We start from the raw sequence: 18,800 nt of genomic DNA on the forward strand, positions 1-18,800 counted from the left end.
TGGGATGAAGTGGAAGAACAAACAGCTAAGCATCCAGATACACATCTGCAGAATCACCTACTCGAAAATCACAGATTCTAGAAGCTTCCTGAAAATCATCTAGTTCAGGGGTCAGTCGACTTTTCCTACATAGGGCCTGGTAATATGTTGGGTTTTATAGGCTCTGTGGTCTCTGTTTCAGCCACTCAACCCTGCCATTGCAGTGCACTAGCAGCCAGAGACAATGTAAATGAATAGGCCAGGTGGTGTTCCAGTAAAACTTTATTTACAAAACCAGAAAGATTTTTAGGGCAGTGAAACTATTCTGTATGATACTATCATGGTGGATACACATCCTTACACGTGCATCAGAACTCAAAATATACAACACCAGCAGTGAACTCGAATGTAAGCCAGAGGCCCGGGGGGATCCTTGTTAACGTAGGTTCACCAACGGTAAACGCCCCACTCTGGTGCAGGGCATAGACAGTGGGGGAGGCTGCGCATGTGCTCGGGCGGGGAGTATATGAAAACTTTGCGTACTTTCCACCCAACTTTGCTGTGAACCTAAAAGTGCTCTAAAAATAAAGTTTATTACACAACAAACAAACAAACAAACAGATGGTAGTCCAGATTTGGCCGGTTAAGCCATAGTTTGCCTCCCCTCATTGGCTCCAACTCCTTCATTTGCAGATGAGGAAACAGCAGCCCATGAAGGAGAAATGCCTTGACCAAGATCAGAGTCAGAACCTCAGCCAGGCTGAACCCCAGATCTTCCCCCTCCAGTGACCCACAAAGGGACACCATGGGACAGACAGCCCAGACCACAGTGAGGAGGAGGAAGTCTCGTTTTTCTGGTTTCAGCCCAGGAAGACAATAGTTCTAGAATCTTTTCTCAAGCATCGAAACCTCATAATGAATTTCAACACCCTGTTCCATCAACGGCATGTTGCTCAGATTCTACACTGGTATCCAACTAGCTCATCCTATCTGGAATTCTTGCTCAGAAATCCTGTTCAACCCAAGTTAGGGATGTTTTAAGGATGGATCAATCAAGTTCCTGACCAGACCGAAGGCCTGAAGGAGGCTCAGAAGTAATGGAAAGATCAGGGCTCTGCTCTGCCTGACTGGGCAGTGCCAGACGTCGGGTTTCTACAAACTATTATCAGCTCCTCATTCTCCTCAGCTCCATGAATCCAAAGGTATCCCTTTATCTGAAGCCATCAGCTTAGTTCTGGGTTTTGCAGGTAGAAGCCCTGAGTGGCTTTTACCACTGACAAGGATAAAATGGCTCTTGAATCAGCAATTTTAATCAGCTCCGGCTGAGCAGCAGTGGAGCTACAGCCAGGATGCTGAATGGCCCCGGGGTGGACTGATATTCAGCTGCTGGGTATACAGCTTATCATGCTCACATAGCCAGAATGTGCAAAATGGGAAATGTTCTTCCTTTGGAGTTGGAAGGTCTATGCTCGGCCATTCAGCCAGGTGCCCCTGAGGACAGGGCTTCAGCTCTAATGGTTTAGTTCCTCATTTGCAAACTGAGGTGGTGTCCACCCAGCTGCTTCCTGGAGGAGGGTTGAGGATCAAGGAAAACATGGCTGCCAGGAGGTTGCAGACTACCCCCCCTCTTTCCTTCTTCTTTAGCCACCCCACTTGAAACCCTCCTGTTATTCCTTCCTCCCCCATTTAAGCTACAAGCTTAGCAATGCTCAATATGAGGCATTGCCGTGACTCCCATGGGCACTGCTCAGCCACCTGGGACACTTGAGGCTAAAGAACATGGTGGCTTCAATGCTAGAAGTCTCATCAGAACTAGTTTCTGTCTCAGCCTTGTGTTCCTGATTCATGGCCCAACCACAGTAGCCTTTTACTTAATAGCCCCAATCAAAGGAATAAAGCTTTGTTCTCTGGTCTTGGATGGGGTAGTCCTCCAGGGGGGAAAAGCCAGGGTCACAACAGAAAGGGCACTCAGTAAACACCAGCAGAGAACCTCACACATCTCCTCTCTCCCATCTGGCATATTCAGTTCAGAATGGCCTAGTCTGAGGAAGCCAAAGGAAGTGTCCCGTTCAGCCAAGTGGTTACAGGCTCAAGATACCACTAGCTTTCACTACTTCAGGGATGAGATTCGACAGTATAGACATGGCCAGTAGGCTAACAATGCTGACAAAGGTTTAGGCCCCAGCTGTGCTGCAGCTTCCAGCAAGTTCTCTGAATCACTCCTTAGTTGCTTACTCACCTTGGGACAGTGAGCTACACTGAGTTGCAGTAAACAGGGGAAAACCCAGAGGAGGAACAGGCTGAGGGTCCTTGCCCCGGGTCACAGCAAGGGGGCTGACAATGAACTGGGAGGGGCTGAGTGCCACTAGAGGAGGAGAGACTGCAGTCTCAGGTAGGGCACCAGAGATCAATAGTCACACCCAGAGCTGCCCCAAAATGGAAAGAGTAGTCAGTCACAGGAGTGAGTGCCGTGTTGGGGGTAGTTTTCAAGGAGTAGCTGGCTCCCCACTTATTAGGAGTGGGATGGAAACCATTCACACATCAGGGTTTGGACCGAGGTGTGTGGCAGCCTCTTCTGACCCTGAGACCCAGTGGGGTTATCAAGAAAAAACTGAGAAGTCAAGGGTGTGTGAGTGGGCTTAAGGGATACAGTGCTGCTTCTCCCCGGGTCTCAGATGCCCTTGTAGTTTCACAGGTAGGCGACAAATGACAACATGAGGGGAGAAGTGGGAGCCACCATGGGCCAGGGCAGACAGGACTGTGGCACCCATCAGAAATATCAGAATGTCTTTCTGCTAAGACAAGCAGATTTCCAACTAAGAATCTGAAAGGTTGGAAAAGGAACACGCCGAAAAAAACAGAAAGGGGAGCAGGTCATAAATGATACACACCTCTTCTTCCCCCTATAAACCAGATTAATTTTTTCTTTCCTGAGGGGGAAAAAACCAACACTGAGGACAGTCCAATTCAAAGATAACTCATCTTTCTCACTTAAGTAAATGTCTACATTCTAACCTGGAAAAAAAAAAGGCTCGGAAGAAGTAGCTCCTATCCTAACACAGAGGTCTGAGGGGTGTTGCTGGATAGAATTAGCAGTGGTAAGAAACACATTTCTTGTGGGGGGTGGGGGTTAATGGGAAAAGAAGCGGATGAATGAAATTCTACTATAATCCTGAGAGCCACTGGAAAACTAATGAAAGGACAGCTTCAAGAAAAGAGGCAAACATATGAAATTCCTTCTGGTTTCAGAATCAATGCCAACACCGTAACGCCCACATGCAAACCCCAAGTGAAGGACACCTGCTTAATAAACCACCTAATGAAGACCTAAATCCTCTCTTCCCCCTTACTCTCCCTTTGTTTTGAGAAGATGACTTATTTTTTCCATACGGTGCTCCTCTTTAAGTGCAATTTTTCTGAAGTAACTAAGAACCAAAGCTAAAATGAATAATCTGAATCTCACCTTAAGCTTAGGACTATGGCGGACAGGAGAAGGTTCCACCAGCCTGCTGAAGGAGGAGACTTTGTTAATGAGGATGTGCATATGCAGAAACTGTCAAGGAGCCTCCAAAACCAGAATGATGATGCAAAGAGGACAGTTCCCAAAGCAGTAACTCTGACCCAGGAGTAAGTGGGGACATTGGACAATGTCAGGAGATATTTTGCCTCACTGGGTGGTGGTGTGGAGGGCAGGGGGGAGGGGGTGGTGTGCTACTGGTAACTAGTAGGTAGGGAGTAGATGGCCTCTTTTTTTCCAAAAGACTTCAAGGAGGGGCAGAATTAAAAATGCAATGCAAGGAAGCGGGTAAGTCGTGACTACTGGGGTTAGGGGAGCCACTCTCTTCATAGTTTTGTCTTCTCCATGCCCCCCCCCCCCAATTCTCTCACACAGTGCTGGGCATGCTGGGGTGAAGGTATAAGGCAAGGTTCAAAGCTACATCTGGACCCAAGTGAATCTGACGATCTGGAAACCATCATGACTCTTAGCATTTCCATTCTACCAGCTAGGTAAGAATTCTAATGAGCTGGGCATTTCCAGGCAAACTAGGCAGAAGGTGGAATTTCCCTGGAGTTTGATCTATGTCACATTTCCTCCCTTCTTTCCAGAGGTTTTTTAGGATCTCTCCAACCTGCCATTGAGGAAAATCTTGTGACTGCTTGCCTAGAGCATGCATTGCCTAAAGACGTTTACAGCCCAACCCACCAGTCCAGTCCTTGAGAGCAAAGGTCCCATTTCCTAACAGAGGTCACTACCATTCAATACGTGAATGTGCACCCCTATCTTGGAACTGCAGGCACCAAGGAAAGGAGGGAAGACTCCTAGTTTACATCCCTTGATGTGGTGAGCACATCTGGGGAAGAAAGCTGGAAGAAAGATTCATGCTCAGCCTCAGTGTCTGGAATGGATAACCTCTGAGATTCCTTTCTCTTCAGACATCCTAAGACACTAAGGTCCTGGGAAGGCTTCTGGCAGGTCCTAAACCAGGAGTGAGCAGCAGCTCACAAGCCCTGTAGTCTGGCTGCTTCTCGGGAAAAGTGGCCCCACTGTCTATTCTCTCCTGTTTATGCAGGTTTAGCACTGTGCTCTGATTTGAGAGTTCTTGGACACTGTTTCTTGGTTGGGATAATAACGATTTTGACCCCCTCAGGTCAGTGGGAGCTAATACAAGAGTCCACCTTGTGGACAGACTACCTGTATGACAGGCGCAGTGGCTCTAATCCTGGTCCATGTGGCATTGTCCCCTTGGCTGACTGCCCTTCTCCCTCAGCTCCCGGCATCATCCCCAGACCCCATCTGAGCTGAGCACCTACCTAAAAGCGCAGCTGCCTGGCTTCGCCCTCCGAAGCTGCGGCTGAAGGAGCTGTGCCTGCTTGCATAGGAGGCTGGCCGGCTAGGCAGCCAGGGCAAGAGGAAAGCAGGAATCTCGGAGTGCAAGAGCTCTTCGGCCACAAAGGCCACCTCAAACCACTTGCGCTGGAAGCTGGCAAAGTCCTCCACTGCCGTTGTGTGCCAGGTGGTGGGTTGCTGCATGGCCACTGGGAAAAGCAAAGGGGAAAGAAAGTGCCCTCAGTACAAATGCTCATTTTTGTACCGATGCAGGGCTGAACCTTGAAAACACGATGCTAAGTGAGTGAAACCATACACAATAGGCCACATGTTATAGGGTGCCACTTGAATGAAATATCCAAAATAGGCCACTCCCTAGAGACAGGAGGCAGATCCCCCCAGGGGTGGGGTGGGGGAAGTTGGAGTTTGGCAGTGACTGTCACTGGATACAAGGGTTCATTACAGGTCCAGAAAACGATATGGACCCTAGACAGAGGTGGTGGGTTTGCACAACACCAGGAACGTACTAAATGCCAGAGAAGCGTTCCCATCAGAATGGTTCGTTTTATGTTGCGTGAACTTTTCTTCAATTAAAAAAGATTTTCCTTCCCTCAGTTTCATATCTCTAATTTCAGAGCAGGTAACAGTAACCAGCTTTGTTTCTTCCCCCCCAACTTGAAGGTAAAATTGGTATTAGTCCAAGTGAGAATTTAAGGGGAGAGGTGGCCGTGGACATGCTATTGGGTACCAGGAAAAATCCTGCACAGATCCACTTCCGACATGTTCTTGGATAAAAAAGAGCACAGTGAGGGTGCTCGCCGCTTCATCAGACTCCCAAAACCCAGAGGCTGAGAAGCCAGTTGTCTGCAGTATGGGAGTCACCTCCAGCCAAGGTCCCTGTGGGTTCTGGGTGGACTAGAGTCATGGCTCTGAATCTTGGGTGCCTTAAGCACGACATGAGCTACCTCTGACCTTGCTGGAATGGGTTCCCTCTTGGAATTATGTTTTCTCATTAAAAGAAAAAAGTTAAAATGTATCTTAGAAAACTTGCTAGGATTTGATAGTCTTTCTGGGGTCAGAAATGGGAGTCTAGCAAGTAAAAAGTGCTGTAAGTTACAGATCAAACCCTGTCTATACTCAGAACCACCTGCACTGGATAGGGGCAGGAAGGGAGCACTATTACTCAAATTAGTAACCAAAAATGGCTAATGGGAATTTCCTCACACCAAGATCCCTTGGCCTCTTGTAGGTTTATCTTCCATCCACACCATTCTGACCAAGAACATACCATAGCTTTAAGAAATACTCGTCATTCTGGTTATGCTTAAATTAAGTACAAATGCTCAGGAAATTGACAGATCTGTCTACTTAGAATACAAAGTCACACAAGGAACTCAAGAACCACCATCATTTGACAAAGCAAGTCACCAAGAAAAACACTTGCCCCCATGGGCAACAGCATTCACGTTATCTCTGACCTCGGTCAGGTTCTTTGTCCATGACTATCTTGTAGAAATAGAAGCCATAGATGAAGGTCCGCCAGACTTCACCAGATGCATGTGTGATGAGTTGCTCTTCCAGCATTTTCTAGAAGGAGACACATTGAAACTCTGAAATTACTGTGGAGGGACATCTTGAGGTGCAGCCCTCAGTTCCCTGGAGTCGAGGAAGTGACCAGAACATTAAGGAGACCCTACTCTTCACCCCCCCCATCAGTCATGATGATTGCTCTAGGATAAATGCTGGACCTGATGTAAATTATATTACACAATTCAAAGGCTTATTATAGTATCATCAATTATTTCAAACATACAGGAAAGTATAAAGAAGATCCAGGTATACCCCTACCCAACTTCAACAAACTTAACATTTTGCTATATTGACTTCAGATTCTTTAATTAGAAGACAAAACAAAATATTCTGTGGACCCTCCCATGTCTCACTCCTCTTCCTCTCTCCCCAGAAATAAATGGTTAGTATAACATTATTCTCATGTATGTTTTTAATAATTTTATTATATGCACAAGGACTGATAGAGAATATGAGGTGTTTTTGTGAGACTGTAAATTTTAAATAAATGGCATAATATAATTATCAGTTTGCATATTGGATTTTCACTCAACATCATGCTTCAGACACTGTCCATGTTGTTAATGCATCCTTCATGCTCATTCATTTTAAGGGCTGTAGAAGTATTCTACCATGTAAAAAGGAAAATCTGATTTTCAGGGATGGGTAAAGGTCATGTAAAACAGCCTAATGAGACCCTCGAAGAGGGAAATGAAGATTGCGTGTTTATTCAAATCAGCTACTGATTTTATGTTTCAGGGATGACAAGTTAGCTGGGACTGTTTTCAGTGGGGGCCTCTGTGTGGACAGGACAGCATGAACCCCATCAGCCAACCTGACCTTCCCTGTTCTTTTCCTCTACTGTGTGATTCCAGTTCTGAACAGTGTCATTAAATTCAGCAAGTGTTTGCTGGGTGCCTACAGTGTGCCAAACAGCAGGGTGATTTGGAAATGGGAAGACAAGAGATAGCTCAGCCCTCAAGGAGCCCAGTCAAGGTGGGAAACAATGAAATGAGATAGGCAGCATCTTCCTTCTGTTGTGCTAAGTGCTCTGACACAGTAAGACCAGGGCACCAGAAGGTCCCTGAGGCAGAGACCTGGATCCTGAATAAGAAGGAGGTAGCCCCGGGCGAAATGGGGGCTGGAGGTCAGAGAGAAGGCATTCCCTGGGAATCTTTCACAGACTCCTCCAACGTTCAAGAGCGCAGACTCCATCCAGAACACTTCAGTTCAGATGATAAATTCTGCTGGATTTTTAAGTCAAGGTATAGTGTCTTTCAAATCAAGACCTGCACGTTCATGGACTGCAGATAGGCCTTATATTTACTAAAAGCAGAGCCTTACCACAACTCACAGATCCCATTACTGGAAAGGACAGCTGCTTCAAAGACCAGCTCTGGTTTCTCAGGGGCCTGAGCAGACGGTCCTATGGGCCCTGCCAGTGCTGTCTCACCTGCATGATATCGATCGCCATCGCCTGTGTCTGGACGCCCTCCACGTTGTTCACCAGCCAGTGCACCACCTCTGCGCTGATGAAGCAGCACGGTGAGAGACCCTTCTGTTCTGAGAGCAGCTGGACTCCAGTCCTGAATTGCAACATGGCAGGCAGGGAGCAGGGTATGTGTGCATGGTGGCAACAAGCAAAAGAGAAGGTAAAAAAGAAGGGACTCCCACTAGAGCATTTAATTTCTGAAGTAAGGCTCTACACAGTATAATTTCTCTCACTATTCCTAAACCCACAGAAATCTGCAAGATCGGACAAAAGGAGGTGTTACGGGGGGAAAAGGAGAAGAAGGAAGAGGAATCTGACACTTAAGAGAATTACCTATAGCTGTCATGCATTGTACTAGGTAATTTACATAATTATTTCACTTAATCCTTACACTAAGCCTGCAACTTAACCACAAGTATCCCATTTTACAAACAAGGTAACCTAGGCTTAGAGAGATCAAGGAACTTATCCAGGGTCTCACAGCTGTTGAACAATACAGCCAGCTGAATCCACCAAATCACACTGCCCGAGCATCACTGTGTCTCAGGGCTCTGAAATCTTCCTACCCTTGCACTCATACACATAACAAACCACTTACGAGGGGTGCTTCATGGCTTCCAGGATCTCCGTCAGGGTGGAGGATGAAGTTAAGGAGCTTGCTGCCAGCTGCTGAGAGCTGTAAACAGAATGTCCAGTCAGCAAAGCATGGGGACACGGGTGCGGTCAAGAGCATGACCTTCAGGAACCATTCTTACAGAGCAGGAGGCCAAGGATGACAGTGATACTGAAGGCATTCAAGCGAATGCTGGTCACTATATCCTAGGGATATCTCATGGGGGGTTTCCTACTTTGAAAGCGTACATGTTAAGATTCAAAAAAAAAAAAAAATCAAAGTGGTTTTGTGTCCAAACTTGTTTCCCTTAATAAGCACCTCCCCTTTTAATTAATACCTCAGCCACTTCCGAGAGATCTCCCTGGACAGCTCTGGTTTTACCCCCAAAGCCTTCCCCACCATTTAATCTCACCAGAGAACGCTAGGTAACCTGGTAAGAGCAGGAGAGAGAGAATTCCAGTATCATCACTTACCAGCTGGAGGGACTCTAGTTCCCTCATCTGAAGATGGGGGTGATACTATTCCTTATCTTTTGGGGGTGCCATGAGGCTAATGTGTGTAAAATATTAAGTGTAGGGGTGATACCTACAAAGTCTCAAATGGTGAACAATACTGAACATAATAACAGTAATGTCAACTGGAAACTCAGAGAGGTTAAAGGAACAGATAAAGGTTAAAGAGCTGGGAGGTATCAGGGTCCGGGTTTGAATCCAGGTCTGCCTGTTTCCAAAGCCCAGAACTTTCTACCACCTAATACCTTAGTTCCTCCTCAGTGGTCTGGCTTTAAACATATGCAATACTTGACAGCTGAGCCCAGATTACTGGGTGGGGGACACTCCTAGCCGCTCACCATACCAAACCTGGAGCTTATTCCAGAAGCTCCTCAAATCCATAAAACCTCTCCCTTTCCTCAGTCTCAGCCGCCTCTTCCTATTTGGAGGGTCCAGGACTCCGTGGAGCATTTCAGAATCTCAGGTTTAAAAAAGCCTGTGAGGGATGCCTGGGTGGCTCAGTTAGTTAAGCAGCTGCCTTCGGCTCAGGTCATGATCCCAGCGTGCTGGGATGGAGTCCCACATCGGGCTCCTTGCTCAGCAGGGAGCCTGCTTCTCCCTCTGCCTCTGCCTGCCATTCTGTATGCCTGTGCTCGCTCTCTCTCCCTCTCTCTCTGATAAATAAATAAAATTTAAAAAAATAAAAATAAAAAAAAAATTTAAAAACCTGTGAAGACACCAGCCACTCCCCCATGAAGTGAACTTCCTTCTAAGTCCTGAGTCCCTACTACAAGAGTCCAAACAAGAGGCTGTCCCGCCTGCAGGAACATTTTCGATGGCAGAGAACTTAGCTCCTCTATGCAGCCCATTTCCCAGGGGCAGTACCAACTGCTAGTCAGTTCTTCATCACAAAATGGGACCTATTCTTTGTCATTTTCATCATCATGATTTGTGACACTTCTGGTCTTCTCATCTCCAGCCCAAGAATCCCCAGTTCCTCTTTTCTTCCAAAAGCAGAACAAAACCTGCCACTCAATGAGGAAGCAGAGAAATTCACTCCCTCCCTAGGCAGCCCCTCCACTCTCCTCGACGTCCAGAGCCGAAAAATCAGCCAGGCTTGATGGGGATATTGGGCCTGGGGGGACAAAAGAGACTAAAGAAGTCCAGGCTGCCTGCTGCCTCTGAAGTGATCCTCAGCCCTCCTGGCCAGAGTGAGTGAGGGGCCCTGCACCAGAAGCAGGGAAAACTGGCAGACCACGAGACAGAAAGGAAAGTGGGTGGCCGCTGGCAGGGGCCAGCCAGGTGAGCTGCCGCAGGGGCCCTTTTGCTCTCGGGTAAAGGCATGCAGAAGTCACATCTGAAACCATTGCACCAAGGACTGCTCAGGTCACAGGACAGTGAGGCAACCAGAATAGACTGGGCAGAATATTAGAAGGCTAACACAGCTGGGAAGGAAATCAAAAAGTTGTTTTTCAGATGTGACAAATCATAATAAAACCTAGGGCTAACTTTCTCAAGTAAATGAGGTCCAAGCAGCTTCTTTTTTCCTCAGATACTCAGGAATAGGAAAAGGACAGCCATGGTTGGGGCACAACCAGCCACTCATCTGCTGTTCATTTCTTCAAGTTGCAGATACTGATTTGTCCATAGTCAGGCATCAGGTGTACCACACTCAACAGGATAGACTGGGTCCAGGATCTCTTCCCCAAAGTCCACTCCTGCACAATGCCTGATAACTTCCCTGGGTCTCTGTGGGCACCTGTCAGCTATCCAGGAAGGAAGGCAGGGCACAGATCCTTAGCCCCATCAAACAGGTACCGCTAAGACCCGAGTTAGCAGGTTTCCAGGTAGAACTACACAGGTAGAGAGTTCCAGGTAGTTCCAGGTAGAGTTCCAGGTAGAACTCACAGCTGAGTCAGATAGTGGACCTGGGACTCTGGACTCAGCCTCCACAGCCTCTGAGGCCAGACCCTCCCCAGTGCTTCCCCAGTGCATGAGTTTGGCCATTCTGAGTCTCACCTGCTGTCACTGGAGTTTGCAGGGGGGAAGCTCTGTTCCCCTGAGTTCTGGGAGTTCCCAAAGGCCTGGCTGTTGCCTCTGTCCACAGACTGGCTTGTGTTTACCCCCAAACTGGTGCTGTCCAGTACTGGGGTAGCTGTCTGGTCCACAGACACCTAAAGGAGATTTGAAAATGAACGAAACAATGAAATTCTTTAAGGCTATTTATATATGTGATCCTCCCCATTCCTCTCTCCTTCATAACCCTCAGTGGTTTGTGGTGAAGAGCTATAGGAGCCCAGCCCAGTCTCATGTGGGCTGCCTTCTATCAGAGCCATGGGAATTCCTGCACCCCACACCACAGCTGATAGGAAATCGCCATTCACAGTGAATCCCCAGAACCAAATAATGGCTCCAGCACCTGACTCAAGCCACAGATTTACACTAAAAAAAAAAAAATCTCCACAGAAATAGTAAGAAAGGCAGCACTCCTGTGAGACTGAAAAATGGGAGAGAGAGAATACAATTAGAGACAAACGGGTGAATATCCTAGCAAACACCCTCCCTCACTATGGCTTACCCTGCCACCCCAACCTTCCTTTCCTGTGTCTGTCAGCAGGATATCAACCTTCTAAGTGTACAGGCTCAATCCTCAGGGGCTTCTGGTAGCTCCCTTCCTTCTCTAGCTTAACCTCTAAAGAGAGGCCTAGTTCTGCAGCCTCGCCTTGGCCGATTCACATGTATTTCCACATTATGCCTGTTCTCCCAGGAGAGGCTGTAACAGTCTCCTACCTGACCACCAACTGCAGCCTCTCATCCCTGAAGACACTACCTGCCAGCCACCTCCATTTTCATCCTCCTAAAAAAAAGCAGTTCTAATCCCATCGCTCCATGACTCTGAAATCTTTCAGGTCTCCCCATGAGCTACCAAACTTGTAGAGCCTGGCAGGTCCAGCACAAACAACCCTGGCTGGTGATGGCCCTGCACAGCCGGCTACTCACCCACATACACATTTCCAGCCAAATCAGACCCCGTGTGTTTAATCCCATCTGTGTGCTCTGCTGACTCGAGGTGCCCTTCCCTACAACTGTAAGCTAAAAACCCATCATCTTAAGTGCTATTTCAAATGCTGCTTCCTCAGTAAAATGTCTTCTGACTCACTCTCACCCCAGCTCCCAAAGGAAAACCATCTCTCTCACTCTCTACTTTGGATCTCTATAACCCCCTCCTAGCAGCTGCCAATTTTTGCTTCATGTAATATTTTATTGGTCTTATTCCCTTTAAACATCTTGAGAGCGCAGGACTATGACCTGTTCACCTAGAAGGGCTGTACTGTACCCCACAGCAGATACCTGGAGAGAACAGCACTTCCAGAGCACTCCAGGAAAAATCTAACTCCTAGTCCCTCTTATATGGGTTTCTTAAGTACCTCAGAAGGGAGCCTTCTATTATCAAACATTTTGTTGGATGTTGTAAAAATCACTCCTTCTAAAATGGGGTGTGCCAAACTTGGCACCATTGCCACTAAAAGCCAGATGAGTCTTTGGGTGGACTGTCCTGTACCTTATAAGATGTTGAACAGCAACCCTGCCTTCACCTACTAGATGCTGGTAACACCAGCACCCCCAAGCCCTCCATTTTCAGCTGTGACAATTAAAAATACCTCCAGATACAACCGAATGCACCCTGGGAAATAAAGTAGTCACCAGTTCTTAAAGAACCATTCTCCTACATCAGGCTCAATATTTCCAAAAAAGACCACACAGACTTTGCTAGCACCATAAATACACAGAAATGCAGCAAGAAGCAGCTTGCAATTACCAATCACCATCTGCCTCTAACCAGCAAGACTTAGAAACAGGTACTAGACCATAAAATTAAATGAGAAGGGCGCCTGGGTGGCTCAGTTAGTTAAGCAACTGCCTTAGGCTCAGGTCATGATCCTAGAGTTCTGGGATCAAGTCCCACATCGGGCTCCCTGCTCAGCAGGGAGTCTGTTTCTCCCTCTGACCTCTTGCCTCTCATGTGCTCTCTTTCTCTCAAAGAAATAAAATTTTTAAAAAAATTAGAAGAAGCTAATTGACGGGGGCTAGACCCAGCTCTTAGGTCCTATCTTCCAGACCCCTATAGTGGGGTTAATTCTCATCTACAGCACCTGAGAATTGCCCAACCAGCCTAAACTGCCAGAAATTTACATGATTCCTATAGCTTTATTTTAGCAGGCCCTCTGAATCAGAAATTGACAAACATTTTTTGTAAAGGAGCAGAGAGTAATTATTTTAGATTTTGTGGGCTACAGGGCCCTGTTGAAACTACTCAATTTAGTAAGAAGGACAGAAGCAGCCCAATAAAGTAAATGAATGGGTGTGGCTCTGTTCCAGTAAGAATTATTTACAAAAGCAGATGTGGGTCAGATTTGCCCCATAGTTTCCTGACCCCCTGCACTATATTGTATAATGTCCATCTTTCAAGAGACTGCTTAGAACTTAATACCATGAAAGATTATGCTTCTCCAGAGCAAATGGTTTGCCTTTACCTTATGACCACTCTGAATCCTAGAATAGATGTTTCCCACTTTTCTTTGGCTCCGAGATAGTTCAGGGCTGAATTTAGCATTAAACTCTAGATAATTTATAAGACCTCAGATGATATCCTATCTTAAGTTTTTATTTTCCTACATTTCCTCATTTAGTCACATTTTATTCTGGAGGTTGCATTTACTGCCGTAACCCACCTAAAGGACCTTTCTGGAATGAACAGAAAGACAAGGAAAGTTGGATGGACAGAAGGGCAGAATTTGCACAGAGGCCTAGAAAAGGCAAGTGGTGGGAGGTGCTTGGTATTGGATGCAATAAAAAAAAATAAAAATAAAAATTATTTTTTATTTTTTATTTTATTTTTTATTTTAAAGTAGTCCCTGCACCCAAAGTGGGTCTCAAACTCATAACCCGGAGATCAAGAGTCACATGCTCTCCCAACTGAACCAGCCAGGCACCCCAGGTGCAACTCCATTTTAAGAACCTTATTCCAAATCCTCCTTACAGAGAGGTTCCACATAACCTGCATAGACACCCCCACCTCCAGAAGCTGCAGGTGAATCTCTCCATCCTCTTTTGAGTAAGCTACAGTTAGGGACTTGCTTCAAGAACAGAGTATAGGAAGGGAAAAACAGTAACTTCATAATGGAGATCGCTGACAAATACTACAACACCAAGTGATGAAGACTCCTGTAACCAATGATGTTGTGTGGATCCCATGGACCCCCTAGTATGATGTGAGGAGAAGCATACTTCACCACTGAGCTATTCTTGTCAAGAATCCATAACTCCACCAGAAGAAAAACATCAAGTCAGTCCTGATTCAGAGGCCTTCTACATTGTATCTAGCCAGGGCTCCTCAAGACTCTCCACATTGTTAAAAAACAAAAACAAGGAAAAACTGAGAAACTGTCACAGAGGAGACTGGGGAGACACTAAAACTAAATGCAACTTGGTGCCCCTGGACTAGAGCCTGGAACAGAAAAAGGACATTAAAAGAAAAGCTGGTGAAACCCAAATAAAGTCTGGTATTTAGTTAATTATTAATAAACCAACCCTAAACTGCAACACCAATCCCCAGTCCCATTCCCCCTTCCTTTACGCCTGAAGCCATGGGAGAAGTTGAGGGATGAAGCTCCACCAGGGATGCCCTAGAGGTTCGCACCATCCACAACAGGCACCCCCAAGGAACCTCCAACTTGTGTGCCTGTCACAGCCCCACTTTCTGATGCTGGAAGACCATCAGCCACCAGAAAGCTGCCACATCTGCCAGCCCAGCTCTCTAACTGTACCTCGAGGGTGGCAGACAGAACATACTGCTTTGTCTTTTCTGAAGACAAAGTGGGCTAAGTGGCATACCTGGTTTCCTTTCACCTGGCTCCTTGAGGGCATTTAGAGGCATCATAAAGGGACCCATGACAGAATCTCATATTCAGAGAGCTTGGAATAACTCTCAGCTCCATAGCCAGGTTTCCCAAGCTTTATAGTATCAGGGAAGGATGGAATATCTTTTATTTTATTTTATTTTATTTTATTTTATTTACTTGACAGAAAGAGAGACACAGCAAGAGAGGGAACACAAGCAGGGGGAGAGGGTGAGGGAGAAGCAGGCTTCCTGCTGAGCAGTGAGCCCAGTGTGGGGCTTGATCCCAGGACTCTGGGATCATGACTGAGCCAAAGGCAACCACCCAACCACCTAGGTGCCCCTGGAATATCCTTCCAAATCAAACCTCTGCCCCCCTGCCCTTATGGAGTTTGCCATCTGGGTATGGGAAGGAAAAACAGACATTAGACAAGGAACGCCCATGTTAGGACAGCCCTATGCCTAGGAAGCGCTCGGGATTTCTGATCTCAACTGAACCACATTTTCTCCACAGGTACAGCCTCCCTCTTCCATATGTCCATCCTAGCCCCTGACTCTGAATGGTTATTTATATTTTCATATCTCAGCACCACTCTTAAAAAAAAAAAAAAGGAAGAGATTATCAATAAATAGACATACAATAAGATCAAATAAATATATGAGAAAATCCAGTGAACAAGGATAGAAAAAAATGAGGAAAAAAATAAACAAGGGTAGGAAAATGTGACATTCTAGAGTATCCATAAGTACTTCAATGGTAACATTTTAAACGTCTAGACCTGTTCCATGCAATACAGTGATTACTAGCTATCTGTGGCTATTCAAATATAAATTAAAATAAAATGTAAAATTCAGTTCCTCAGTTGCACCAGCCTCTTGTCAAATGCTCACTAGCCATGTGTGACTAACCATCTGTGTTGGACAGCACAGATACAGAACACTTCCATCATGACAGAAAGTTCTAGTGGACAACACTGTTCTACAGCAAAGGTGGCAAAATGAAAATATGTATAGGGACTATTGATATATATCGGCACAGCTGGCTATTACCAAAAAAAAAAAAAAAAAAAAAAAAAGAAAGGCCACACTGCTGGGAAGGAAACCAGGACCCAAATCTAGCTTATTTTATAATACAAGACAGAAACCTGTGTTCTGTATGAAATTTCCTGATTTTTAAGTATTTGCAACCACTTCAAGAGTTAAAAATGCACAGCAAGGCTGAACATGTTTTCAGGAGCTGGGAATGAGATGAATGTCCTGCAGGTAAAACTGTGCTCATGGCAAAAGCCTTGCACAGAGATTTCTGATAAGAGCCTGACTGATGGTGAAGAGTTTAGGTGAGGGCAACGGTTGATTAATATGACCCTAAGGTCCTCTGGGGGGAGGGTAGAACTAAGCCCCCAGGGACATGAGCCTTTTGTTCACTCTTGTCTCCAAAGAGAGAAAACAGATCAAAGGGTAAAAAGTCCACTTTTGGTCACTGACTCTGACTTCCCTGGGCTCCCACAAGCATGCCAAAAACTTGGGCCCTAACAGCTGTGGCTTCAAAGTGCACTCTGCAACAGCCTGGGGGCCTATGGGAGCATCTCTGGGGCCATCACAGGGCACACCTGCTGGGGGCTAGGAGCCTTTTCCAATCCCCCGCATACTTAAGCCAAAATGGTTCCACAGAAAAGAAATTAATTTATCCACAGAAAAGAAAAGGGTTTTGGGGGTTTGTTTGTTTTTTGTTGTTGTTCCATTGTTCAAACAAACATTTTCGTGTCTATATCCCCCATTAGTATATCTCAGGCAGTACTTACTGAGCTCCTCCTAAATGCCAGGCAGGTGCTGAAGAATCAACGATGAGCAACACAGCATGGCAGCTGCCCTATGGGAGCCTACAGGCCTATAGTCTCATGAAGTTGGGCACTAATCAAATCCCAGCCATACAAACACAGAAGTGGAACCAGGATTAGAGCAGAAAGGAGGGGCACGGGAGCTGTATGAATCTTTAAGATGTAGGATTTGATTAGATGGCTTGGAGTTAACCAGGCACAGAGGGAACAGTGCATGCCAAGGCACTGTGGGTGGAAACTTAGTGCCTACAGCAGTGTGGAGAAAGGCTCTTGTCATTGGAGTCCAAGAGTGACGAAGAGGATGACAGAGATGAGGTTGGAAAGGGAGGGAGAGCCTTGATCATACAGGCCCTTCCAGGCCATCATAAGGATTTTGGCCTTTATCCTAAAGGAAGAAAGCCACATGTTAAGGACTGAATATGTGCTCCCAAAATTCACATGCTGAAGCCCTAAACCCTATGTGATTATATTTGGGGGTAGGGCCTTTGGGAACTGATTATGTTTAGATGAGGGCAGGAGGGTAAAGTCATAATGGGATTAATGTCTTTGTAAAAGGAGGAGAGACCACAGTTCTCTATATCTGCCACCTGAAGACATAAGAGAAGGCGGCCATCTGCAAGCCAGAAGGAGACCCTCACCAGGAAGCAAATGTGTTGGCACCTTGATCTTGGACTTTTCAGCCTCTAGAACTCGAAGAAGCCAATGCACCCCTTAAGCCCCTAGTCTATGGTATTCCATTACAGCAAAACCCTGGGCTGGGAAACAGACTGCCAAGAGCCAGGATGGAAGCAAGGAAACCACACTGGAAGCTCCTTCAGGACCAGCGTGAGAAATGGTCACAGGGACTGGTGATAAAAATGAAGGAAAAAAGGAGGTGAGTCCTTGCTGGGGTGAGCCCCTGAGACCCATGCCCGCTTTGAGAGTAACGGGCTGGGGGTCAGAGGATGGGGGAGGGAAGAAAGCCTAACATAAGCTCAGGCCTCAGGTGGCAGGGGCTTGTCCTCTTGACTATGATATTCCCTCCAGCTCCAAACCACAGACTAAAGATACCAGGCTGAATTCTGAGGAAAATTTCATTACCAAGGGCTTCTCATGCCCTCTAAATGCTTGTGTCAGTTTGTGATGATAAAAATCGATTTCCAGAAAGCAGGGCACAGAAAGCACTGAGTAGCTCTGTTCCGGTTATCAGATAGAGTGACAGGTTCATTATCATTAGAATGATGAATTGGTGGCACAAGGAACTAGTTTCCACGGCTGGTGCACAGCCCTGTTACCTGGAACCCTCTGCACATTGCTGTCTGTTTTAATTTTACAGGCACTTTCTTCCCTGAGCAGAGTCAGAGTCAGGGTGATTCCCTCCTACCCCCTTTGACCAGAAGGAACTCCTTGTCAGTAGAAAGCTGTTGTGAAGGGCAAAAATCACAGGCAAAGTCCTGGCGACTCAGAGCTGGAGGACTTACATTGCAAGGTCCTACAGGGTCATCCCGAATTTCAGAGATAAAAGGCGCAGGACACGTCACCCAGGTCCAGTGCATTTTTATGCACGCACACACACACACTCAGGAAAAACAGCTGATGGCCCAATCAAGCCGGGTCAATACCTGGTACCCTCAGCCCCTGTCCTCCCTCCCCTCTCCCACACACAGATACACGTATGGGGGAATGTACTACATGCCAGGGTCCAAGCTAATCACACAGAAGCTTCATCTCAGTTCCCTCTCAGAGCAAGCCTACAAAGAAAACATGACTAGTCCCATTCATTCTACAGATGAGAAACCTGAGGTTCAGGGAGGTTAGTGCAGCTGCCAAAAGGCTCACAATCAGTCTGATGCCAGAGCCAACACACTGTCTTTATTTATTTTTTTAAGATTTTTTAAAAAATCTATTTATTTGACAGAGAAAGAGAGAGTAGCAAGCGGAGGGAGAGGGAGAAGCAGGCTCCCCACTGGGCAGAGAGCCTGATGCAGGGCTCGATCCCCAGACCCCAGGATCACGACCCGAGCTGAAGGCAGATGTCCAAACAACTGAGTCACCCAGGTGCTCAGTAGGGAGTGACAGTCTTTTAACACGTAGCACCAGTCTCTTAAGGAG

The 18,800-nt window shown here is 46.5% G+C and overlaps 1 protein-coding gene and 1 long non-coding RNA gene across 36 annotated transcripts in view; one reads left to right on the forward strand and one right to left on the reverse strand.

The window, feature by feature from the left end:
* Positions 1-18,800, reverse strand: part of DEPDC5 (DEP domain containing 5, GATOR1 subcomplex subunit) — a 137,205-nt gene that overhangs the window by 12,282 nt on the left and 106,123 nt on the right. For all 35 annotated transcript variants that reach the window (XR_014302455.1, XR_014302456.1, XR_014302457.1 and 32 more), the window contains 5 exons: positions 10,992-11,146; positions 8,467-8,544; positions 7,830-7,962; positions 6,286-6,394; positions 4,792-5,016 (listed from right to left, as the gene is read on the reverse strand). Coding sequence is in view for 28 of the 35 variants with exons in the window: in XM_082697827.1 (XP_082553953.1) it covers positions 4,792-5,016; positions 6,286-6,394; positions 7,830-7,962; positions 8,467-8,544; positions 10,992-11,146 (700 nt within the window). In the remaining 7 variants the exon portion in view is untranslated. The remainder of the gene's footprint in view (positions 1-4,791; positions 5,017-6,285; positions 6,395-7,829; positions 7,963-8,466; positions 8,545-10,991; positions 11,147-18,800) is intronic.
* On the forward strand, positions 938-4,780 carry LOC309847532. The gene is made up of 4 exons (XR_014302492.1): positions 938-1,181; positions 3,449-3,606; positions 3,872-3,987; positions 4,087-4,780. It is a non-coding gene; the product is annotated as an uncharacterized lncRNA (long non-coding RNA).

The sequence above is a fragment of the Mustela nivalis genome (genome assembly GCF_964662115.1).
Source record: "Mustela nivalis genome assembly, chromosome: 14".
NCBI lineage: Eukaryota > Metazoa > Chordata > Mammalia > Carnivora > Mustelidae > Mustela > Mustela nivalis.